The sequence below is a fragment of the Nelumbo nucifera genome, chromosome 5 (genome assembly GCF_055504915.1).
Source record: "Nelumbo nucifera cultivar China Antique chromosome 5, China Antique-T2T, whole genome shotgun sequence".
Classification (NCBI taxonomy): Eukaryota; Viridiplantae; Streptophyta; class Magnoliopsida; order Proteales; family Nelumbonaceae; genus Nelumbo; species Nelumbo nucifera.
In genome coordinates, this window is record NC_142653.1 from 9,284,487 (window position 1) to 9,311,805 (window position 27,319).

The window sequence follows — 27,319 nt, forward strand, 5'->3', positions numbered from 1 at the left end:
TTGCCATATTGATCACCCTCGATTCAGAATTTGACTTCTCTTCAAAGATTTTGCTGTTCCTCTCTTGCCATATGGCTCACAAAATTGCTGCTAGGATAGTTGCCCAACAAACCTTCCTAAAGCCTCCAACCTGAAGTTAAGTTGGGCTTATGTTTTTCCAACCCTAAGCCTGCACCTTGAACCTGACCCTGGGTTGGTTTCGGTTGGGCTAACCAGGCCCAAGTTGCACCCATATTTTTGGGGGCAATGGCAGCAGCCTAGTAACAGTATTTTGTTTTTGTTTTTTTTGTTATTATTGTTGTTGTTGTTGTTGTTATTATTATTATTATTATTATTATTCGCAGTTGAGGGATATTTAGAGGAACAAGAATAGGAATTTTTGAGGGAAAGGGAAGGCCAAAAAAGAGGTTGTGCAGAGATGTTGAATACTTTATTCTTGACTGGAATTTGGTCCTTCCAAACTTCAAAATGTGGATAGTCCTCTTCTGAAGAAACTTTTGGAATGACTTAGTTCTTATTAGTGATGATTAATTACGTATTCTTGCCTCTCATTTTGGTAAGACTTTGGTTTTTGGGGTGTTTCGTCATCTTATTCTATAAATTTGTTTTAGTGATTCTTTTACTATTTACCAGAAAATTGTGGAAAACAATACAAGAAAGTGAAGGACAACCATTACATCAAACCAAACTACCCTGGAATATCAAATCCAACTATAATGCACTATTTTGAACTCCCTCCTAGTTATGCTATCTTGCCACTAATTTGAAAGATCCTGGAGTCCATCTGAATTTAATTTTTCACTTTAGAAGCCAAAGCTTTCATCTCCCTAATGAAACTGCTTCTAATTCCATTGGGTTAGCATATTGAATTTCCAATATACAGATGACACTCATATATTTGAGGGCTTCTATATGCATTCTTCTGCTCTCAGATAATGAAATTTGTATAATGGTATCATTTTTCTTTTATCTATAAAAGAAGTGATGGCAAGAAACCATCAAGTTTCATTCACAGCAACTTGTGTAAAAAAGTACCTCTTTCACTTGGTGAAATTTAATCATGTTCCTTCTATATGTTCATTTGTAATTGCAGGATAGCATTCTTAACAGGGATAATTATGCATAGTGTTCCTCATATGTTTGTAAGCTGAGGTTTTGATAATTGGATCTTGTACTGGTTTTCAGTCGGTGCCTGTAGATGGTGAAGTTTTACAAGGGAGATCGACAATTACCATTGAACACTTGACTGGGGAAGCCAAACCAATAGAGAGGAAAGCTGGGGATAGAATTCCTGGTGGTGCAAGGAACTTAGATGGAATGATGATAGTCAAGGTATTTCATCCATGAAATTTGCAGATCTAATGCTCTTTTTTAAGCAGTGACTAATTAAAAAAATGAAACAGAAATGAAATAGAATTTCACTAAAATATGAAGGGGTTAGATTGGTTATTTTTCGTTCTTTTCTGAAAACACAAATGCTCACACGCACATATAAGATTCTGATGCTTACTGCAATTAGGTTTTTGGATAATTTCCTTATATATTTACATAATATTTTAATGTTTTTTTTTTGAAAAGGAAAAGTATATTTTCATGATATTTGGGTTCTCTGATTTCTTCTCTCAAATTCCAGTAAAAGAAGGGAATTGAGGAATTTAAAATGTTACAGTGGTTTTCCGTTGTGAAAAGAGTTAGACGAATGAGGTTGGAATTTGGATTAGGATCTTCTCAGAACTGCCTTCCCCCCTTTCAGTTATTTAGGTCCATATTGGGGGTTCAACTTGGGTGGGCCCAACCTAAGCCAAGACCGACTCAACTGCAATTTTGCACGGGCTGGGCCTGGGCCCAAAATTTGGGCTTTTATATTTTTCGGGTTGGGCCCGGGCCTAGCTCTTCGGTAGCTTGAGCCCGGCCCGAACCCAACCCAGCCCAACTATATACATACATGCATATATATATATACACACACACACACACATATTTGTACACATATATATGTACTAGTAAGTGAGCATGTGCTTTGGCCATGGCTATGTTTGATGATAATGATGATAGTAAATAATAGGTTTCCAACATTTTCTACAACTTTTTATATTTCTATGTCTATAAAAATTACTTATTTGTGATACTTTTATTTAATATGATGAATATATGATATTAGAGATACACCCAAATGTTTTCTACATTTTTTTTTTGTATTTTTATACTTTTATGTGTTTTCATCTTTTTAATTATTATTATTATTTAATTATGAAATAAAAGGTTTTACACATTTGACCCAAAAACGGTTGGATTGTTGACTCACTACCAAATAGAAAAACAACTCCATTTTTTGTTGGTTTTTAAATTTGCATTTTATTTTTGTCATCAATAAAATCAATTATTCTTTGTCAAACTTATTTTTCTTTAATATGGTTAATTCATATAGGATTCAATGAAAGAATGAGAGTTAATACCCTAAATATAAGACTTAATGAGAGGGAATCGAATGAGGAGAAATATAGTAGTTCAAATTACATTTTGTGTCCTTACAATTAAAGAGGGACCAAATTCGAAAATAGGGTATTGTAGTCAAGAATACAATTCAATGAATGTTAATGAGAGTTAATACCTTAAATATAAGAATTAATGAGAGGGATTTGAATAAGGAGAAAAGTGGTTGTTCAAATTATATTTTTATCCTTACAATTAGAGACCAACCAACTTAAAAAGTTGAGGTATTTTAGTTAAACAAAAGTTTCACACTTTCATCCACACTTTTAATAGCAGTATAATATGCATACATATTTGCATACTTTCATACATAAACATACACATTTATGTTAAATTTTAGTGTGGGCTGATTGACCAACCCAATCCCAGCCTAGGCCCAAGCCCAATCCAAGTACATCAAATTTTAGTGCAGGTTGGGCCTGGGTTGGATAGACCGGGCTTGGGCCTTAGGCTCAATTCCTAGGGTTGGGCCTAGGTTTAGCTTAAACCCAGCACAACCCACCCAACTTGCACCCCTAGTCCATATCCTCTATATTCTAATAAATTATCTATTATTGATCAAAAAGAAAAGTACAAATATTGGAAGTCCAAGTGTGCAGAACACCACTCAGCCATGGTCAAACCTTCAGGTGATAATTTACTTCACATCCTAATCTTTTCTCAAGTTGATCATTCTTAAAAATGCTAAGTAGAAATGCTTGCACTATTTTTTCCCCTTCTTTACAATAGGAATATGTTGAATTAAAAAATATGAAAGAAAGTAGTTTGTTGAAGAGAGGAGGAGGAGAGAAGGAGAAGAAGAGAATAAGAGAAGAAGAGAAGATGAAAAGAAAAGAGAGCAATAATCTGGCCGCCCCCTTCACTTATTATTTATACTAAAATAATAGAACAGTACAAAGACAACTATGCCCTTATAGGGTGGCAAAACATAAAACAACATATATAACACTCAAAAAACATAATAAAATTTGGACTCACATAACTACTGTGGTCCCCACCTCCTATCTAACAACTAACATAAAACATCTACTCAGAAAAACATCATAAAACTAATTAATCTTCAACACTCCCCCTCAAGTTGAAAGTAAATGTCACACATTCCCAACTTGCGTAGGTCATGTTCAAGCTTGTTCCTTGCCACCCCTTTAGTGAGAACATCAGCCAGCTGCAACTCTGAAGAGACATAAGGCAAACAAACTTCTCCGGTTGTTACCCTTTCTTTTATAAAGTGTCTATCAACTTCAATGTGTTTTGTCCTATCATGCTGAATTGGATTGTGGGCAATATTGATTGCAGCCTGATTGTCACAGTATAACATCATAGGTTCCTCTGCTTTTACCCCAATCTCACTCAAAAGAGATCTAACCCAAAGAAGTTCTGAGACACCATGAGCCATGGATCTATACTCAGCCTCTGCACTTGACCTTGCCACAACCACTTGCTTCTTACTCTTCCAGGAGATCAAGTTTCTACCTACAAAAGTACACACTCCTGATGTAGACCTTCTGTCATCTAAGCATCCTGCCTAGTCTACATCTGTATAGGATTGTAGCTTTAGATTCTCATGATTTGAGAAAAGGAATGCCTCTGCCAGGGTGCTTTTTCAGATATGCAAGTATTCTCTCAATAGCTTCCCAGTGCTGAACCCGAAGTGCATGCATGTACTGACTCACAACACTGACAGCATAAGAAATATCTGGTCGTGTCATACACAAATACAACAGTCGGCCTGCCATTCTTTGATATCTCCCCACATCCTTTACCAATTCACCATCCACACCATTAATTCTGTGATTTGGATCAATAGGAGTGTCTGCTGGTTTGGTCCCCAGCTTCCCAGTCTCTCGCAGTAGGTCAAGTACATACTTTCTCTGTGAAATGAAGATCCCATGCTTGGATCTTGCAACTTCCATCTCTAAGAAGTATTTGAGCTCACCAAGATCTTTGATCTCAAATTGTTGCTGCAATGATTTTTTGGTATCATCAATCTCCTCCAGATCATTTCCTGTCACCACTATATCATCCACATACACAATCAAAATTGACACCAAAGCATCTCTCCTCTTCACAAAGAGGGTGTGATCAGACTGTGTCTGTGTGTATCCAAAACAGACGAGTGCCCCTCTGAACCTGTCAAACCAAGCCCTAGGTGACTGTTTCAGTCCATACAGAGATTTTTTGAGTCTGCACACCTTTCCTTTACCAACATTTTCATAAAAGCCTATTGGAATGTCCATATATACTTCCTCCTGTAAGTCACCATTGAGGAAAGCATTTTTGACATCAAGCTGGAACAAGGGCCATGAATAGGTGGCTGCTAGAGATAAAAGGATACAAACTGAATTCATCTTAGCTACTGGTGCAAAGGTTTCCAGATAATCAACACCATAGGTCTGAGTATACCCTTTTGCTACTAACCTTGCCTTGTACCTCTCTATTTGGCCATCGGCCTTATACTTCACTGTGAATACCCATTGACATCCGACTATCTCCTTGTCTGGGGGGAGATCAACTATTTTCCAAGTTTGGTTTTTGACCAAAGCATCCATCTCATCTTGCATGGCTGTTTTCCACTCAGGTTTGAAGAGAGCCTCAGTAACATTCCTGGGTATAGACATAGAATCCAGGGAAGAAAGAAAAGCACGGTAGGAGGGTGATAAGGCATTGTAGGAAAGATGGTGTGAAATGCAGTGGGCTGTACATTTTCTCTTCCCCTTACGAAGTGCAATGGGAAGATCAAGGTCAGTGGGATCAGCTGCAACAATGGTGTTAGGGGCAAAAACATTATCATTAGAAAACATAACAGGCTCAATCTTAAGAGGAATACCTGGAACTGTATTTGCCGAATCTGGAGTTTCAGAAGGACTGACAGAGAGTGGTGTGGGTCAAGGATGTGTGGAGTCAACCATCATCTGCCGGCGCTGATATTGCTATGAGGCTGCCCGTAGTGGCTCAGGTAATGAAACTGGAGGTGCAGGTGCTGGCTGAACTGATGGTGCAAGTGGTGGCTGAACTGATGTAGATGCTGGCTGAACTGATGGAGGCACCACAGAAACAGGAAGATGAACAAATTGTGAGTTCTCCCCAAAACTCTCCCCCTGAGGAGAACTACTCGAGAAGAAGAATGTGGATTCGAAAAAAGTAACATCCATAGTGACAAATCTGCTCATCGACATTGGGTCATAACAGCAATACCCCTTTTGGTTCTGAGCATACCCAAGAAAAACACATTTCTTGGCCTTAGGATCCAATTTCTTGCGATGAGGGCCAAGAATGTGAATAAAAGAAACACAACCAAAAACCCTCAGAGGTATATGAAATATCTCTCCTTCTGGAAAAAGAAGGCTAAATGGCACCTTAAACCCCAAAGTCCATGAAGGAACACGGTTAATCAACGGCTGTAAGAACCACATCTCCCCAGAACTGCACAGGAACTGAAGCACACACTATGAGACTCCTTGCCACCTCCACAATGTGTCTGTTTTTCCTCTCAGCAACTCCATTCTGTTGTGGTGTATATGCACAACTGCTCTGATGAACTACACCATGTTCTAAGAGATACGTGGTTAGGTCCTTCTCAAAGTACTCTCTGGCATTATTTGATCTAAAAGCCTTAGTTCTCACTCCAAATTGTGTGAGAACCATCTGGTGGAATTGTCGTACTAAGTTAGGAACCTCATCACGTGATCTCATCAAATATATCCAAGAATATCGTGTATAATCATCCACAAACAAGAGAAAGTAACGGAATCCTCCCATGGAAGGGATTTGATATGACCCCCATACATTAGTGTGAACAATATTAAAAGCAAAAGTACTTCTTTTATTACTTGGTTTACAAGATTGTCTGCAATGCTTTCCTAACTGACAACTCTCACACTCCAAAGTAGATAATTGAACAGACTCAAACAACTTTGGGAAAAGACATTTCAAAGAACTAAAAGAAAGATGTCTCAAGCGATTGTGCCAAAGCATAATCTGGTTCATTGACTCTGACCCACTACTACTGCTGCTGCTAACATGATGGCCCTGATGTCTCGGAATCTCATCCAGAAGGTAGACTCCATTCACCTCACGACCACTCCCAATCGTCTTCTTTGACTCCAGATCCTGCAAAACACAATTACCAGGAAGAAAGGTCACAAAACAATTCGAATTTTTTGTCAAAGAACTAACAAACAATAGGTTGGTATGAAGTCTAGGGACATGTAAAACAGAAGACAGAGTTATACCATTGGTCACTCTAACTTTCCCCTTCCCAGCAATGGGCATATGTGAACCATCTGCTGTATAGACTATGTCTCTACCAGAGTACAACTGATAGGAACTGAAAATGGTAGGGGCATTAGTCATATGCTCAGATGCTCCTGAGTCTATAATCCAGGGAGGTCCCTCCTTACCTGAAGTGGATGCAAGATTTGCAGTTGCATATGAACTACCTGTATGTGCAAAGGAAGTGGTGTAGTTGGCTCCTGCATTCTGCTGTCCATCTAGAAGGCTAGAGCTGGGTGAATCTTTCTTACTCATAAGCTGTCCAAACCTCTCTAATTCTGTTTTCTGCTGCTACTGCAATGGATTCCCAATCAGTTTGGGAGAGAGGGACTGAAGAGTCTCCTGTAGTGGCTACATTTGCATTTCCCTTCTTGTTTCTTATCCGAGCAGGCATAAGATTTGGATGAAACTTCCAACAAGTGTCCCTGGTATGCTTAGGCCTTTATCAACAATCACACACCAAGTCCTTATCTTCCCTTCCAGTCTCACTACTCCCCCTGTCTCCATTCGGCTTAGGTTTTGTTGTACCAACCATAGCCGACTGGTCAATCCCAGGCTGTCTCAGCATTACATTCCTCCTACTCTCCTCTCCAGAGACAAAAGCATAGGCCTGAGAGAGTGTCACACCCTCCCTAGAAAGAATATGCTGCCTAGCAATGTCAAATTCAGGGTTCAGCCCTGCCAAGAACTCAAAAACCCTATTCCTCTCTACCAGTTTGTGATAAGTTGCTGCATCATTTACACTTTCCCATACCACAGTTTCTAAGTGATCTATTTCCTGCCATAGGGTTTTCAGCACGGAGAAATACACAACAAGAGGTTTTTCTTCCTGTTTCATACTTATCACCTGATTTCTTAACTGATAGGCTTTGGCTTCATTTTGCTTATGAGAGTAGGTTTCAGTCACTCCATCCCAAATATCCTTAGCAGTATTAGCCCATGGGAAATTTTTTGCAATATGAGGTAACATAGAATTACACAGCCAGGACATTACCATGTAATTCTCTTGCACCCATCGGGAAGAGTCTGTATCAGGTTTCTTCTCCTCCCTAGTGAGATACCCTAATTTTCCACGGGAACCAATAGCCATCTTAGCTGATTGTGCCCACTCCAAATAATTTGTACCATCAAGTTTTACTGTAATAATGATCCCAGACCCAAAAATATCACTACTACCTCCAACACCTAGTCCCACAGTACCGGTAGATTTCATCTCGATATTCCAACTCTCCATTTTACTTCAAACAGTTCAACCGTAAGAAAAAATAGATTGGAGACCTTCAAAAAATAATTTAATACCACACACACAGAAACCAACCCTTCCGGAAGAAGAAAACCCTAGCTAGAGGGAAATCTCTCTCCTCCCCACACCTCCCAACAGAGAAAAGTGAATCGATCACTCTGGGAGGCCTAGAAAATTTCAGAAACCAAACCGCCCTCTTCATAAAATCAAAAGAAAACTAACAATACCTGGGTGCCCAAGATCAGATAAAAAACAAAGAGTCCAACTTTTCTGGGACTCTTCCATGTACTCCAGTTCTTCCTGATTTTGATGCCGAATAGTAGATCACCTTCCTGATGTCTAGATCCCACCAAAAACTCCAAGAACTGGGCAATCTATAACAGATCGATCACCCTTTACTACTTCATGTAGTCGGCTGGTCTAGGGCTGCATGAGAATGCTTCAAGAAACCCTAGCCGATGCTCTGATACCAAGTAGGAATCTGCTGAATGAAAAAATATGAAATAAAGTAGTTTCTTGAAGAGAGGAGGATAGAAGGTGAAGAAGAGAAGAAGAGAAGTTGAAAAGAAAAGAGAGCAATAATTTGGCCGCCCCCTAAGGGCGGCAAAACATAAAACAGCATATATAACACTCAAAAAACATAACAAAATTTGGACTCACATAACTACTATGGTCCCCACCTCCTATCTAACAACTAACATAAAACATCTACTCAGAAAAAATCATAAAACTAATTAATCTTCAACATGTCCAATTGTGGGCAGCTACCTTGCAAACTAACAGCTCTCTACCAAAAACAAAAGGTGATTTACTTAAGAATTAAACAATCTTATCAAGCATACTAGCAGAATGTTCATTAAAGAAATAACAAGAAAACACTTGAAAACCAAGCAATCGTAATCTCTGTTATCACAGTAAATTGTCATAAGGTCCCTATAAGGGGGACAGAGCTCCCAAAGCCTTGGGAAAAAGAGAAAAAAAGGAGAAAACCACCATGAGTAGGACAAAAGAAAAGAACCCAACACCTAATGAACAACAATGCCAAAAGACAATATAGACAAAGAGCAGAAATCTTGGCAGTAATGGAGGGTCTACAAAGAGCAAAGAAGATGAACATTAATATGATAGTAATTGGAGGACATTCAAAGCTAGTAATAGGGTGGATTCAGAGTAAGGATGATGCTTTATGGGCTTACAATAATGAAATTAAAAAAGTTGAAATGGTTAACTAGAGGAATGTAAGTGAGACTACAATGGGTTCAAAGAGCAACCAAAAGTTTGCTGATTATCTAGCAAAACAAGGGGTAGGGAGAGAACGAATGTTTTGGGCATAATTGTAATTATTCGGGAATGGGATAGAGATAAGAGGTTTTATCTCTAAATGATTCTATGCACTGCATATCCTTGTAAATCTCCATGAATTTTAATTAATAAAATTGTTTCTGTTACTGATAATAAAATGGCAAGAAATACAAAGCCATTAGCTTGGAGAGAAGTGTTCCAAGACAATTTTGATGTCCCAACCACACTCCTGACCAAACTATCTGTTAATGAGTTAGCTGACTTTGGTATCTAGTCGAACAAACTATTCACATTGGTGTTCAAGGTGTGAGTGCACATGGGCCATGGATCAATGGAACTGCTAAACATTCATCTGAGAACCACTGGTGAATCTCCCTAGGTTTCCACTTTTTCATGGCCCAATGAGAATAAAAGTTGAAGGCTGTGATGAAATGATGGACTTAATGAGTAGTTGCCATGCTTAATTGGTCTTGAGGACATCATGATAATGTCCCCCCTTTTGATATATATATATATATATATATATATTCCTCCAGTGCCTCAATGGTCTTGGTTTCCCAAGGGAGTGCCCGTCTAAATTAAGTTTCATGGTTAGTTGAGTAGGAGGATACAAATGCTGCAATATAGTGCCTTTATTATGGAACAAGGACTTCCTGCAATCCTCTAATGGTCAAGTTAATGAAAAAACCACTGGACTTGATGGTGGATGGTTCATGATGAACCTCCTAGCTTTGAATTCCTCAAGGAGACAAGGGCCAAATAATTTTATTGTATACTTCTGCTTAGTTATGATGTTGACGTGTTACTATAGAGTATAGAATAAAATGATATGGTTATCATGATGTAATTGAGCTATGTGAAGGCTAGGTTGTCATAAGATCAAGCCATAGATAGATCCAAAGTGCTCCTTGCCTTCAAAAAGAACCTGCCCTCCCTAATCTTGCCTCTTGCATCAGCTTCTTCCCCTTGGAAAGCCATAAATGAGGTGCTTCCTACTTTCTGAACTTCAAAATTTGATGTAGGAAATGGTAATAAAGTCCTTTTATGGGAGGATGTTTGGGCGGGGGTACTCCCTTAAAATCTCAATATCCTTTGCTCTTTGCACTTTCTAATCTTAAAAAAACCCATTGCTTGTTTGGAGTCTCTCTTCTTCAGGGCTAAACTGTGATTTTGGTTTTAGAAGAGGTTTAAGGGACAGAGAGTGTGATATTGTGATAAACTTGTTACATATTTTAGGGTCAGCCTTCCTGGATATAAGGGTGGAAGACAACAAAGTCTGGACACCTTCCCTTTTTGGATCTTTCTCTTGTGCTTCTTTCTTTGACACTCTAGTTTCCTTAGAATCACGGAGGGGAGGTTCTTTTCCTGTGAAAGAAATATGGAACAAGCCTATTCCCCCCAAAGTCCAAGCCTTCTGTTGGGAAGTTTTCCTGGGAAAGATAAATACCTATGATCTGCTCCAGAGAAGAAGGCCAAACAAATGTCTATCCCCTCATATGTGCATGTTATGTAAGGAAAATGGTGAAATAACTCCCCACTTACTACTCTCCTCTTTTGCAAATTGTGTTTGGTCGTGCATCTCTTCACTATTTGGCTGCAGGTGGGAGGATCCTCCACAGGACTTTACAACTCTGTTTAACCCAATTTCTTTTCAGGCAAGAAAAAAAAAAGAGGAAGATTGCTATGAAGACAGCAAGAGCAGCAACAATTTGGACACTATGGGAGGAAAGAAATAAAAGACTGTTCAAAGAAAAGGCAAGGATCATGGAGGACATTATTGAAAGCATAAAGATCAAAACAGCAAACTGGGTAAAAACTTTGGAAGCATTCAATTCGGTGGCAGTAGATGATGTTATTAGAGCCTGGTATGAAGTTGCAAATTCAGCAGCTGTGAAAGACAAAGTAGTCTTGGACAGTAAGCCTCCTCAGCCTAACAGACTAAAGCTAAACTTTGATGGAAGCTCTTTAGGAAATCCTGGGCTGTCAGGAATAGGAGTGTTCAGGGATGATGCAGGGAAAATGGTAACACCATTTTCAGGACCGATAGGAGTAGGGGACTCGGCAAGAGCAGAAATAACAGCATTACTTCAAGGCCTGAAACTAGCAAAACAACGAGGTAGGGGACTTGGCAAGAGCAGAGATAACAGCATTACTTCAAGGCCTGAAACTAGCAAAACAATGAGGGTTTAAGAATTTGGAAATAGAAGGTGACTCAAAATTAGTAATTTCCTGGATGGATGACAACAATCCAGGTGTGTAAGTTCAGACATCTAATTAGAGAAATAAAGAGCTTAGCAAGGGATCTCAAGGCAAGCTTCAAATGGGTCAAGAGAACAGCAAATGGGATGGCTGATACTTTGGGAAAACAAGGGGTACATAGGGATCAACTATTCTGGGCAGATTTGGGATAACCTTGTAAATTTTGAAAAGCCTTGCTTCTCATGTGTCTATTTCATTTTAATCTGTACTATTTTTCTTCCTTATAATGAAATGAAATTCCTTTGATTACTGATTAAAAAAAAACACTCATCACAACCGACTCCAGCACCACTAGCTTGTTCACCAACTACATCTGCATTAGGGGTTCAAGAATCAGGTTTTTTAGGTATAGTTTTACACCAATGGTCAAGCTAAGAAACAGTGAAGGGGCTGTTTAAAGTGGCTACTGGTCAAAGACACTTTTCCCGAATATCATTCTTGTTAGAATGCTCGGTCAGGGGTATTTTGGTCATTCTGGTGTATCTTATTGAAAGTGAAATGTCTATTGTATCTGAGTTTAAGTTATGTGTCCCATCTTCTATGAGGGACAAAATTGTCTTTCTTGTAACTTAAGTTTTATGAATAAAAGTCAAGTGGGTCGGCTAGGAGAGTGACTTTTGAACATCCTCTCTTCTAGTCTGGCCGAACACTCTTCTCTTCTCCTCTCCTTCTTCTTTCTCTTTTCTTTCTTCTTCTCTACTTTAACCTAGAAACAACTAGGGTTTATTCACAATTCTTAGTATTAGAGTTGACTGGTTGATGAATTCTTTGAAAACTGTGAGCATTTTACTCCCTACCTAAACATAGTACAAGCTTGTTGCAAAAGTTAAAAATGATTGGGACCTTTGGTAGAGTGGAAAGCAGGAACATTATCCATGTTGATTACCTGAGTTTGTAGGAAAAGGCACTGATGATGATCCTAGGATAACGTGATAAACATGTGATATTTTTAGCTACACATGTTTTCTTCCTCTCTTTCTGTGTTACTGATTTAATTTTGAGTGGAAGTTTCTGTTATTGATTAAAATAAAAATGTAAGTTTTTAGTTGCACATGCTTTCTTTTTCCCTTTCTGAGTTAATGGTTTAATTTTTGGTTCAGGCAACTAAAAGATGGAAGGAATCAACATTGAGCAGAATTGTGCAACTCACAGAAGAAGCACAACTAAATAAACCAAAGTTACAAAGGTGGCTGGATGAATTTGGTGAGCGCTACAGCAAGGTTGTTGTGGCTCTATCTCTTGCAGTTGCTCTTGTTGGGCCATTTCTTTTCAAGTGGCCCTTTATTGGCACATCAGGTACATTATGGAAGTTCACTTGTTTTATACAAAAGCTTAAACCAATTAATGCCTTATGTCAGAGTTTTTGTTAGCTTTTTTTGTCCAACTTATTAGCCTAAAAGAGTACATTCATGCTTCTATGCATAATAATCATTACATATTACTGCTGATGAGCAATGGTATGGTACCTATATTTTCAACCATTAAGGCCCTGTTTGGCATCACTCCCCAGAAGCGATTCTATCGATTCTTTTGATTCTTTGGATGAGAATTATGTTTGGTTCAAGAAGATGATTGATTCTCATTCGAAACGGGATGAAAAATTCTCTCCTGAAGCACAATTCTGCAAAGTGAAAAAAATTCACTTCTGAGAATTGTCAATTCTCAGGTAATGCAATTCTCGCTATGTCTTTTTAATATAGCGAACACATGTGACAAAGTCACACGTGAAAACAAGGGCTTTATGGTAATGTTGTTCATTCATTCATCCTAATAAAATATCTTCTTAAAAAGCAATTAAAATTTTAAAATCATTATTTTTTGTGTGAGAGCGAAGAATTTATGACCCTAACATGGACTTGTTTGGGCTTGCCTCGAGGGGCATGGCACAAAGGTGGCTCGTGGAATCAGGAATGTAATATGTTTTACATCACATTAGCTACTTCAAGTAATGCAATTGAGGAAAAAAGAGATTGTGGGTTTTACATGCTTGAAAATGTTTTATATGTTTGATTTTATTTTTAAATTCTCATTTGAATATGCTTTACATGTTATGTTTATGTATTTTAATTTTAGATAATAGGTATTTTACTTTTTTAAAACATTTATTTTAAAATTTAAGTTTATATATTTTTATTAATGTTATGTTTAATTTTTTTTTGAAAATTTTGGCATTTTTTTTTTAAATTTTCTGACATTTTTTGATTTTTAGCATTTTTTTAATTTTTGCGCCTTGCTTCAAAAAGGCACACACCTCGCCTTGCACCTTGGGCGCCAATTGACCCCTGCGCCTTGCGCTTTTAAAACACTAAGTTATGGTTGTGGTGGATCGGTTCACCAAGTACAACCACTTTGTAGGTCTACCCCACCCATACAATGCCCCCATGGTTGTTGAATTCTTCATGAAGGAGATATCTTGACTCCATGGCACTCACCGAAGTATAGTGATTGATTGAGATTTGAGACCCACTATTTATGAGCTGATTCTGGGAAGAATGTTTCAGGTTGCAAGGGGTATCCTTACAGAAGCCTACCTGTTACCATCCACACTCTGATATACAAACAAAGGTTGTAAATTGTTGCTTGGAGACCTACCTCCGCTGCTTTACAGGAAGCTATCCCAAATAGTGGGTGAAATGGTTGCCATGGGCTGAATAGTGGTACAACACCACCTTCTACTCTGCCATAGGTATGCGTCCCTTAAAAACCCTATATGGCCAAGACCGTCCCCCAGTGTTGCTTTTCGAGAAGGGGCCCACTAAGGTTGCCACCCTTGAGGAGCATATGTTGCAGCAAGACTCTACTTTATAGGAGCTCAAATCCAATCTAGCTTGAGCCCAGCAACTCATGAAGAGAAACTATGATGCCAAACATAGGCCCTTGGATTTGTAAGTGATATAGTCTTTCTTAAGCTCCACCCTTACAGGCAAGTATCAGTAGCTAGAAGGAGTTGGAATAAGTTGCTCCTTAGTTCTTTGGGCCCTTCAAAATACTAGAGAGGATTGGACAGGTTGCTTACAAATTGGACCTTCATCACTCATCAAAGCTGCACCCAGTCTTTCACATATCCTTGCAGCAATGTTGTTTGAAGTCAGGAGCCATTACGAGCCCCACTCTTCCTCATTTAACTGACAAGGGGAAAGCTCGGAACTGAACCCCCTACGGATTGTAGACTTCCGTTGGGTTCAACACGGGGTATGCCATCCCAGAAGCTTTAGTGATTTGGAAGAATTTTCCAGTTGAAGATGCCACTTGGGAGCCTTACCTTAAGCTACAAGAGGAATTACCTCACTTGGACCTCGAGGACAAGGTCCATCCTAAGGGAGCAGGAATTGTTAAGACAAGCAACATGCCCTTGACAAGGGGCTTGGCCCATCAACCTCTCACCTGCGATCTGCCCACAAACAAGCAAGTCTACAGTAGGAGGCCACGTAAACCAGTTAGTTATGGAGGGGACCTGATCCTAGGCGCAAATTAGCAGATCCCTTGTAACAGTCAGGATAGGATACATATAAATATGTCCCTGTAATAATGATGAGATATCGAAACTTTATCATTTTTGGCCTCTCTTCTCTAGAGGTGGTTCTCCTCGAAAGGACCCTGAGATAGGTAGTAACCTGTCAATATCCTAGAGGTAGTCTCTATTTTATATGATAGTAGGTTGTTTTGGTATCATTTGGTGTAGCAATTGCAGACATGACTTTTGCAGGTATTTGGTTTTTCATTTGATTGATAGTAGCATGTTTGTGTTTTTATTGGATGGTCACAAGAAATTGTTGTGACTATGTGAACTCATGAAAATCAAATCACCTAGGCATGCACTCATCGGTAGGGTTATCAATGGACTCCAAAAGTTCGATACTTGATTTGAGTCCGAATCTGATTATGTCGGATTTGGATGTTAGAACTTGTCCAATTAATAATTGGATCAGATGTGGATTTAGCCTCATTTGATCCGATTAAAACCAAGTTTGATAAAGATTATTATTTTGTGTATATATGTAGTATGGTTATGTATATATATTGTGTATAATTATATAAAGTTTATACTTAATAAATTTAATATTTTATATTTATATACATTTAACAGGGTTCATTTAGTTAATTGGGACCAAGTTTGTCTCCCTAAAGCTGAGGGTGGTCTAGGAATAAGGAAATTGAAGAATTTCAATACTTCTGCAAGTGGATTTGGAGATTTTCGGCTGAGAGGAATGCTTGGTGGAGATTTCTTATTGCTGAAAAATATGGGGTTGATTGGGGAAACTGGAGAACTAGAGATCCCCCTCCAAATTGGGGTAATTCTCTGTGGAAAGGAATTATGAGAAACTTTCCTATTTTCTGGGAAGGGATTTCTGTGAATGTGGGTAAAGGTGATGGAACAAAATTCTGGAAGGATAAATGGTGTTTGGAAGGCCCCCTTGCTGGCTCCTTCCCTTATCTTTTTAGATGTGCTATCAACCAAGAGGCTACTGTGGCTGATTGCTTCTCTTTGCTTGAGAATTCAGTGTCTTGGTCCCCTCTCTTAAGGAGGAATTTGTTTGATTGGGAGCTGGATGAATTTTTGGAACTGATGACTCTTCTTCATAATCAAAAGATTGATGTGCTTGGGGATGATATGTGGTGCTGGAAATGGAAGCCGGATGGTGTTTTTTCTGTGAAGTCCATGGCTGCTAAATTATGTAGTGTGGGGCATTCTGATTTCCCAGCTACTCAGATTTGGAATCCTATGAGCCCCTCAAAATCTAATTTCTTGGTTTGGACGATGGTCCTTGACAAATGCCTTTCCAGGTCTAACCTGTTGAGGAGAGGCATCCCAATTATGGATTCTAATTGTGTTCTTTGTGGGACTGCTGCAGAAACTACAGAGCATTTATGTCTTCATTGTCCGTTCTCCTCTCAGATTTGGATGCATTTTCTTATAGCTTTGGGTGTTAAGTGGGTAATGCCAAGATCAGTTAAGGAACACCTTTGTAGCTGGAAGTTGAAGGGGCTAAGTAAGAGAGGGAAGCTTATGTGGAAGACAATCCCAGCTGCTGTTCTGTGGTCCATTTGGGCTGAAAGGAATAGTAGAGTCTTCTGTAATAGGGCTAAGGGTCTTGATGATGTAATTCAGAGAGCTGTGGGTAAGCTGATTTCTTGGATTTCCATTTCTGGGGAGTTCAGAGATCTTAGCTTGCCCGTTTTGTTTCAGTCTTGCTCCTGGTGGAGGTTGTAATTCCGGCTGCAATTCATACTGCCTTCTTGGATCTGAATTGCAGTTTGTTTTTGTTTCTCTGTGCTGAATAAAAAAATTACATTACCTTTTCCAAAAAAAATATAAATTAATTTTTTAAATCTTCTTAAATTTTTGAACGTTTTATACACAATATAAGATGGTTGTGGATTAAATCCGAATCCAATCTGAAATCCAACATGCTAATTGGATGCAGATGCAGATCTAGAGGTTTCATGATTGGATGCAGATGCAGATGCAGCTGGATCCGATCCGAATACGATCCGTTTACAGCCCTACTCACTGGGTAATTTGGTTTATCCTTTGACTTATAGCATGTCTGGGTTTTTTTAGAGGCCACAAGGTGTTATGATTATGTGAACTCATCATTCCACATGTTAGGCTACTTAAAGTGTTGTCACCATGTGAATTCATCAAAATCAAATCACCCAGGCATGCAATCATTGGGTGATTTGGTTTTACACAGAATAATAAGGAAAGATTCATCTATGTACCATAGTTGTCCACCTAGGTGTCGCTTAGGCGACAAGGAGCCCTTGGAGGCTCGCCTTGCCTAATCGCCAAGCAGTTTTGTATACTCTGTTATAAAATACTATTATATTCTTAATTTTTTGAGATTATAATTATTAAAATAGACATTATTAAACTAAAATAATCATTTTGTGTGTTTATATACTAATTTCTTTTTTATTATTTTCTTTTGTTAGGGTTTAATCAACATAGACATTGCTAACTACTGTATTGAACCCTCAAAGACTTCAAAACCTGAACCAATAAGGAAGAACTTAAAATTTTGTCTAATCAACACATCTTTTTCTTCTTCTTCCACCTTTTCTTTTCTTCTTTTTCTATAACAAAAATAGGGGTTCACCCCCTATATTTTTTAAATGTTCTTTTCTTTCTTCTTTTTCTTCTCATGAATATGTTGATTTTCTAGACTTCAACATGAAGTTTATATTTTTCTTATGAAAATTATGGATAATTATTGAGGAAATATGGTTATGGAACCTATGGAACTACCCTAGGATATATGTTTTTACTTAAAAAAATCCATTGCCTAGGCGACTAGGTGAGAAGGTGCCCCCCTATCGCCTAGCCTTGCCTCTTGGCGCCTTGAAAACTATGCTATGTACACGTAAATAAAAAAAATCTATAATTGATATAATAGACAAAGTATTTTTTAATCATTATTAACAAAGTAAAACTTGCTGAAGGCAGTATAAAGGATTTTGATAAACTAGGGAGTATGTCTAGATATATTCCAGTAATATTTTGTGTCAACCCATAGGAATGGAAGCATGTCATGGAAAGACTCTGTTTTTGTGAGAAAAAAATAACATGATATTTTTGTTCCAGTGTGGATAAATAACAAGATGAAAAGGTTTTACACAGAGTAAGTACCTGAAAGTTTCAAACTTGATTTTCTCCCTAAAGCTTTCAATCTTCTCCTATTTTCATTGAAGCTTTCTTCTCCACATTCCTATTTTCTCATGGTTGTTAATACAGTTTTGCCCTTAAAAATCCCACATTCTAAGAGTCCTAATCATTTACAAGACCAGTGATGGAGGTTATGCCTCTTACACCTCAAGGTTAATGGATAAAGGCATACACCTAGTGAAATTTGGAGCATAAGGGTTCTGTGAAGTTCAAGGGGCTATTAGGACAAGATGGTTTGACCTTGCCTTTCCTTGGGGCACACTCCTTCTCTTTCCATCCAACCTAAGAGCCTTCAAAACCATGTTTTTGCATTATCTTTCTTCTATATTTATGTGCATTTAACAGGGTTTCCTGACATCATCCCTTTCTTTCTTTTTTTATCCCCATTTTTTATTTGTCACACACAAGTACATTATCTCTGTATCTCCTTTTTGGGTTAACAGAATAGGGCTCCTCTCTCTAGTTCCTTTTCTCCATATATTATGTAATGTTGCCTTCATTCTACTTCTGGTGTTTGACTATTTCATGTTAAATCACTTTTATTGTTTGTTAGTTGCAACTTCAGAGTTCAGACTTGGAAAGCCTAAGAAAGTGTCTGGTTGCCTAGGCAATAAGATGCTTTCTGTGTTGCCTAGCTTTGCCTTAGTGTCTTAATTATTATGTAATTGTTCTGGTTTACTTGATTTCTGTACTATTTTAACTCAAAAGACCTGTACTTGTTACATCCATTTGGAGGACCCTTCTTTCTTTAATGATGATTTAATTTTGTAGTTTGCCGAGGATCGGTTTACCGGGCATTAGGGCTTATGGTGGCAGCATCACCATGTGCACTGGCTGTAGCTCCTTTGGCATATGCTACTGCAATAAGTGCCTGTGCAAGTAAGGTATGGTTGTTTTGGATATTAGTCTTTTGTTTTGCTCTGGAATACTTCTTTTGTTTCCTCAACTCTTCAGGGCGTTTATCTGCAGAAAATGAAGAAAAAGGGTATAATAGCTCAGGTTTCATGTAAATAAATTTTCTTTTATAGGTACACTTCCAATTTATTGAGACTTGATCTGAAAGTTTATATTTCTAGTATTCCATCTAACCTTGTGCAATTTGTGAAATGATATTTTCCGTAGTTTGTTCCTCCTATGAGGTCTTTATTATGTGATTGGAACAATAGCTGAGGTGGTGTCTGTTGGTATGTATAATACAGATGTCAGATGATACCTGCCAAGGTGCAGTAGACTCAAGAGAACATATGTTCTCTGATGAGTTACATGGTTTTGAAATGAGGTTCAATTTTCCTTTTGTCATTCACTTAAACCTGTAGCCTTTAGTTCTATCATCATCATCGTCATCATCCGAGCTTTATCCCAGCTATATCGCCATTCTATTCTGTTTAATGCCATATTCATTGTTAAATTATGGGCGCTTAAAACATTTCTTACCACTTCGACCTATGTCCTTTTTGGCCTACCCCTAGCTCTTCTAGACTCTAGTCCATGTCCTTTCTGGTTTGCCCCTAGCTCTTCTAGCCTGTGTGTTCTCTGATGGGTTATGTGGTTTTGAATTGAGATTCAATTTTCCTTGTGTCATGGTTCTATCACTTAAACCTATAGTCTGTGCATGCTAAATGGTGAAAATACTTTCCACTTGCTAAACTCCTGTAATGTATATATCAAGGCCATTCATTGGGTGAAGACTATGGACCTGTTCTCAGCTTTTACATTGGACATCATTAGAAATTGAAAACAGGTGGCTGATTCCTTGTTAGATTGGCTCCTTCAGATCGATGGACTTCTCCCTCCCTAGGCCTCATAAAGATGAATTTTGATGGATGCAATCTAGGAAAACTAGGCCCTTTTCGAGTTGTGGGAGTCTTTAAAAACCGGGAAGGAAATATATTAGCTAATAGCTATTTATTATGGTCCTTCAAGAGTGATGACAAAACTAAGGCAGAATTATGCACAGTACTTCGAAGGGCAAAATCCTTAAACTATAGGACTCTTGTTATTGAAGGTGATTCATGTGTTGTAGCAGGGTGGCTAACAAGGAATCAGGAGAGTTCTTGGAAATATAGACCTTTTCTCAGAGAGATCAAAGAACTTATGCATAAGTTTAGGAAAAATGTAAGTGGGTACCTCATTTTGCTAATGGATTAGTTCATGGCTTGGAAAAGCAAGGGGCATTGAGAAATCATATGTACTAGGGTCAAATACTCCAGGGGGGGGGGAGGTGTAATTGTACTTTTTGAGGTACATATTGCAAGTGAGTTGAGTATGACAAATGTGGATATATAGCAATAGCTTTCTTCCTACTTGTTTTTGATAGGAAATGGTAACTTTCATTAAGTTTAACATTATAAAATTACAATTGCCACCTTCCTAAAAGGTGACCCCTCATAACATAATCAAATTATAAGCATGCCCAAAATAAAGTCTCCCTATTAACCCCTTGCTTTGCTAAAACATCAGCCAACCCATTTGCTGTTCTCCTAACCCAGTTAAATTGTGCTCCTAACTCCTGTGTCAAATTCATTATTTCCCTTATATGCTATCTAAGGGGCCAAGTACCCAAGTTCCTTGTTTGCATCCAGCCTATGACCAATCTTGAATCCCCCTCCACTTCTAACTGTTGGAAGCCCAGCTGTTCAGCCAATCTGAGCCCCTGAAGGACCATTATTTCTGCTCTTAGTGAGTCACCCACCCCTAAAGGGTCAGAAAATAGGGCCAAAACTCTTCCTTCCTTATCTCTAAACACACCCCCGATTCCAGAAGGAAAGGGTTTCCCATGGAGCTGCCATCAAAGTTCAGTTTCACAGAAAACTGCATGGGTGGGGTCGACTCGTCATTAACAATAGTAGGAGGGATGGAGGAGCCTGCTACTACATTCCAGCCTCTAAGCTAGTCATCTACAGAAAAATCCTTGAAGAGATCCATAGTTTTCAGCCAATGTATCGCCTTGATGGTGATACCTTCTATAACTTGAAGCAATGTTTTTTCTTGCCATTGGAAAATCCTGTTATTTCTCTCTTCCCAAACTGCTGACAAATTGCTGCTCTCGTTGTTTTCCACATCACCCTTCCCTTCTTCTTTGGTTGTCGGAAAAAACTAGAGTCAAAAAGTTCCGCCACTCTTGAGGGGGGAGTCCACCTGCAACCAAAGAGGAAAGAAAAGCATTCCCAGATATGAGTAACAAAAGGACAAGATAAAAATAGCCTTCTTCCTACTTAACCTATGACATAGTTGTCAAGGTGACTAGGCGATTTTTAGTGGTCCGCCTCATCCACCGCCAAGGTGTTTTTGTATTAGGCATTCACCCATATATATTATATTATTTTTTGAATGTGCATATGTATTATATCATTTTATTGGTTTGTTTTATTTTATTAGAATACACCCTGTTGTATGTTACCATTTTTTATTAAAGTAATTATCTTTTACATTAAAACTACGAAAGTTTCTTTGGGTTTGAGACTTTGAGTTTTGAACTGAGAGCTGAGAAGAGAAAGCGAGGACTGAGAAGTTTCCATTGTTCAGTCCAAGTCATCCAAGACCTCCAGGTAATGTTTCTCTTCGTCTTCTTCTTCTTCTTCTTCTTCTTCCTAAAATCACACTGGTACTCTTTTCTTACTTTAAACAATCCTCCATTTTTTAAGCCTGAAACAGGGTCTCCACCCCCTTAAACATAGTCTACGTCATCCTCTTGGACAACTTATTTTGGGAACGAAACAGGGGCTTTGCCCCCTTATTTTTCTCTCTTTTCTTAGCTGCACTCCCCCATTTTTGTTGGCCTGGATGCTAGCTATGGCATTTTATGTTTTATTCAAATGATTTTATTGCTAATAGCTAGCATACATGTATGTTGGTTAGTATAAAAAACCAATAAAGTAGCTTCAGAGGGGTAGAGATATTTATTTTATACTTTCAAATTCCATCGCCTAGGCGCCTTGACAACTATGACCTATGAGTTGTAATTTCTGTGTACATTCAAATTTGGTTGTAGGATGGTTGAAGGGATTGGACTCTATATTTTGGTGCTTTTGGTATGAGATGAAATTCAAATGGCTTACTAGAAACATGAATTTGAGGATACTTTGGGTTAGGAGATAAGCTAATATGATGGTGGATGCTCTAGCTAAGCAAGGGGTAAACAGAGATCACTTGTATTGGACTCAGTTGTAATTAGCAATTATATTCATATTTTAATTTGTGAGAGGTAGCACCTCGTGCGAGTCGTGCCTCTCCACGAGGTTGCTTATACTGCCTATTTTTATTTCTTTTTAATAAAATTTCACTTATAAAAAATTGTACTTTAGAGGTGGTTATCCAAGGCTAGCTACCTCCAAGGGGTGTGCGATAGTGTAAGGTTGGTCTTTGTTTTAATAATAAAACAAGTCACTCATAAAAAATGATAAATTTATAAAAACATAAATAAATCTCACTATTTGTGATTTGATCTCAATCAACCTTTCTTTAGAATTTGCAGTCTGATTATGATTTTTAGAATATCAGTCCATATGGCAATGTCAGGAAGAAGCTAATTCATTTTGGTGGGTGTTGTGGGGATGTGATGAGCATACATCTTCCAAAGATTGAAGGGGGGGGGACCTGGGTATAATCGAATTCTGGGGAATGCTATGTTCAAGGGAGAACAGGACAAAGGGAGTTTTCATAAGCTGGAGGGAATAAATTTAAGGTATTGAATCAAGTGGACATCCAAGCACTCAAAACTGGGAGTTCTTGGTGCTGTGGAAATGGGAAACTGAGAACTTTTGGAGGAAGGCTCCGAGAACCCCCTATTTGCTAATGTTGTTCATTCATTCATTGCAATAAAATATCTTCTTAAAAGGCAATGAAAGTTATAAAATCATTATTTTTTGTGAGAAATGAGAATTTAGACCCTAACATATATTTGTTCAGGCTTGCCTCGAGGGGCGTGGTCGGGGGTTCGGGGGCGGAGCCCCAGGCCCAGCTGTTAGACTAAAAAAAAGCAAAAAGCGCAAAATTTTAAAAAGGCGCACGCTTGGGCTGAGGTGCAAGGCGCATCAGGTGCACGTCTAGGCGCACCAGGCGTGCGCTTAGGACCTAGGCGAGTCACATACCCCAAAATGTGCCTCGCCTGTGCGCCTAGGCACGCCTTTTAAATCACTGAGCCTAAGTTGTCTCTAACTCCACCAGTACTAGGGGGTCCCTGGATTACCAAACTACAACCACCAAAATTAAGTTTGACAAGGTTCATGGGTGGTAGAAACCATTCACTTATTAGGCTTGACCTTGTGGTTGATGAGTCCACCACATGTATTCCCAACCCCTTAAAATGTCATCATTAGAGAAATGGTCAAAGATGCTTAAATTTTAAGTCTTGACCCAATTTACTACCCTCAAAAGAATATATTCAATTAACAACCTCCATAGATCTTTTAATAGACATTGTTGAGCAAGGGCAAGAGAAGAGAAGAGAGGAGAGAAGAGAGGGAGAGAGGAGAGGAGAGTCGAGAGGACTGAAAGCCCCTACAGAACACTATAGGCGAGTGCATAAGTTATTATTTATACTAGTCTAGTTGTACAACATAAAGAAGGAGAAAATTACAAAAGTACCTTGCGGTACTAAACCTGTGTACAACAACATCTGTCAACACTCCCCCTCAAGTCGGAGCATAGATATCAATCATGCCCAACTTGTCACAGAGATCATGATGTCTGGAATGATTTAGACCCTTTGTAAAGATGTCTGCAAGTTGGTTCTCAGAGTTGACATAGAGAGTACACACTTCGCCTATGATGACTTTCTCTCTGATAAAATGCTTGTCAACTTCGATGTGTTTTGTTCTATCATGTAGCTCTGGATTGACAACAATGCTTATAGCTTCTTTGTTATCACAGAATAGAGTCATAGGTTTGTCCACTGGGAAACCTAACTCACTCAACAAATTCTTTATCCACATGCCTTCAGCTACCCCATGGGCCATAGCACGATATTCAGCTTCAGCACTGGATCTAGCCACCACATTTTGCTTTTTACTCCTTCATGTAACAAGGTTCCCTCCTATAAAGGTGCAGTAGCCACTAGTAGACTTTCTGTCACTTTGGGATACAACCCAATCTGCATCTGTATAAACTTCAACTTTTAAATGCCCGTGCTTTTGAAATAACAGGCCAACACCAGGAAACTTCTTTAGATATCGGAGGATTCTCTCTGCTGCGTCAAGATGAGAGGACCTAGGAGCATGCATGAACTGACTGAGGACACCAACAACATATGCAATGTCTGGGCGAGTCATAGAAAGGTATAACAATCTCCCTACAAGCCTCTGAAACTGTTTCACATCTTTGAGAGGTTCACCTTGGCTGTCACCTAATTTATGGTTGGGGTCAATGGGAGAGTCAACTGGCTTCACCCCCATCTTCCTAGTGTCCTGAAGTAAATCTATGACATATTTCCTTTGAGAAATGAAGATACCTCTCTTTGATCGAGCAACTTCAATTCCAAGGAAGTATCTGTCAGGTCCTAGATCCTTCACTTCAAACTGAGTGGTAAGAAAAACCTTCAACCTCTGAATTTCATCCTCCCAGTCACCAGTAACAATTATGTCATCCACATATACAATTAGGGCAGCAATTTTACCTTCTCTTCTTTTCACAAACAGTGTGTGATTTGATTGACATTGCTTGTATCCTTTCTGCTGAACTGCAACATGGAATCTGCTGAACCAAGCTCTTGGTGATTGTTTCAGCCCGTATAAGGGCTTCTTCAACTTGCACACTTTCTGTTCATTGCCTTGATCTAGAAAACCAGGGGGTTGAATCATGTAAACTTCCTCTTCAAGGTCACCATTCAAGAATGCATTCTTGATGTCAAGCTGGTGTAGATCCCAATCCAGATTAACGGCAAGAGAGAAAAGAACTCTAATGGAGTTCATCTTGGCAACAGGGGCAAAAATTTCTGCATAATCAACTCCATACACTTGAGTAAACCCCTTTGCCACTAAGCGAGCTTTATACCTCTCCACTGTTCTATCAGTCCTATGCTTGACAATGAACACCCATTTACATCCAACTGAAACCTTTCCCTTAGGAAGATTAACAAGTTCCCATGTGCCATTTTTATGAAGGGCATTAATTTCTTCCTCCATGGCATTTGTTCATTCTGGAACTAAAAGAGCTTCTGCCACATTCTTGGGGATAGAGACATTGTCAATAGAGGTAAGGAAAGCACGGAATGAGGGTGAAATGTTCTCATAGGAAACAAAGTTGGAAATGGGATGTTTAGTGGTGCACAATCTAACACCTTTCCTATGAGCAATAGGACGGTCAAGGTCATTAGCAGCAGAGGAATCATTTTCAATAGAATCAGGAACATCATTAGGAGCCAAGTTACCTGAGTGAGTATGATTCTCCCCCGAGGATTCTGGTGGTACTAGAGGTACAACTTCCGGATTCTCCACAGCTCTTGAATTTGGTTGGCCTTTGCGACGATGAGAAAAAACACGAAAAGGTGGAGGATCAGGAAGAGAAGGGAGCTGAACCAGTTTCTCCTCATGCCTACACTCCCCCTGAGGAGAAACAGGAAAAAAAGGCTCGTCTTCAAAGAAAGAAACATCCATGGAGACATAGAATTTCCGAGAAATAGGATCAAAACAACGGTACCCCTTTTGAGTGAAGGAGTAACCAAGAAATATGCAAGGGGTAGCACGAGAATCCAATTTCCCACGGGTGGGAGACAGATTTTGAACAAAACACCGACAACCAAATACACGAGGAGGAATAGAAAGAAGGGGAGCCTTAGGAAAGAGAAGCTGACATGGGGCTTTGTACTCTAACCAACGAGAGGGCATACGGTTTATAAGGTAAGTAGAACAAAGAATAGCTTCAAGCCAAAAACGTTTGGGGACATTCATATGAAGTAGTAAACCTCGAGCCACTTCAAGGAGATGTCGGTTCTTTCGTTCGGCCACACCATTTTGTTGTGGTGTGCGGGCACAAGAGCTCCGGTGAAGTGAACCACGCGAAGCAAAGAACTCCGTGAGGTCACTATGAAAAAATTCTTTTGCATTGTCTGACTGAAAAATTTGAATTTCAGTCTGAAATTGAGTGAAGACCATCCGCTGGAAATCTTGAATGATTTTTGGTACTTCTTCCCTGGTTCGCATCGGATATACCCAAGTATATCTAGAATAATCATCAATGAGGGTAATGAAATACTTGTAGCCACTCTCAGATGGTAAAGTAACAGGGCCCCATACATCAGAATGAATAATGTGAAAAGGAGATTCAGATTTACTATTTTTCTAAAGAAAATGAGTTCTACAATGTTTACTTAATTGACAAGAAAAATCAGAAACAAACATTGACTTAAACAGATATGGGAATATAACTTTCAAAGACTCAAAAGACAAATGACCAAGACGACAATGCCATAAATAGACTTTACTCTTACAGGACTGACTCATAGACTCTGTAACATGAAGACCGGCCTTATTCTCTAGCATGTAAAGTCCATCAACCATACGTCCCTTGCCAATCGTCCTCTCCGAGGCCAGTCCTGAATCACACAATGAGAAGGGAAAAAAAGTCACTGAGCAATTCAAGGAATTAGTAACACTACTAACAGAGAACAAATTAATGGGAAATTTTGGAACATGAAGGACGTCAGAAAGGGTAAGACCAAGAGGAAGAGAGAGGGTTCCTTGATCAGCTATGGAAGTGTATGATCCATCAGCTAGTCTCACCTTGTCTCTTCCAGAAAGAAGGTGATAGGTTTGAAAGTAAGAGGACGTACCAGTCATGTGTTTTGACGCTCCAGAATCAATGATCCATGGAGAGTCAGGGGTGTGAGAAGCAACATGGAAAGCTATGATAGGGTTACCTGACGTAGATGCAAATGAGGTTGAGGGAGAAGCATCCATCTGACGAATTGCTCTACCATAGAGCTCTAAATGGTCACGGAAGGAATTCATAATATCCTCCCTCGGGTCAGATCCAGTGAGATGTGTCTGAGTCATAGTAGAAATGGGGGGCTGATTCTCTCGAGTAACCATGTTGGCCATGTGGTGTTTCTTCGTACCTTGCTGTCCGGACCTCTTATTCACGTCTGA

General features: G+C 39.0%; 1 protein-coding gene across 2 annotated transcripts in view; it reads left to right on the top strand.

Annotated features, from left to right (window-relative positions):
• Positions 1-27,319, top strand: part of HMA1 (heavy metal atpase 1) — a 99,873-nt gene that overhangs the window by 14,308 nt on the left and 58,246 nt on the right. For both annotated transcript variants that reach the window (XM_010272882.3, XM_010272892.3), the window contains exons 4-6: positions 1,186-1,332; positions 12,670-12,865; positions 19,008-19,120. In XM_010272882.3, coding sequence (XP_010271184.2) covers positions 1,186-1,332; positions 12,670-12,865; positions 19,008-19,120 — 456 coding nt within the window. The remainder of the gene's footprint in view (positions 1-1,185; positions 1,333-12,669; positions 12,866-19,007; positions 19,121-27,319) is intronic.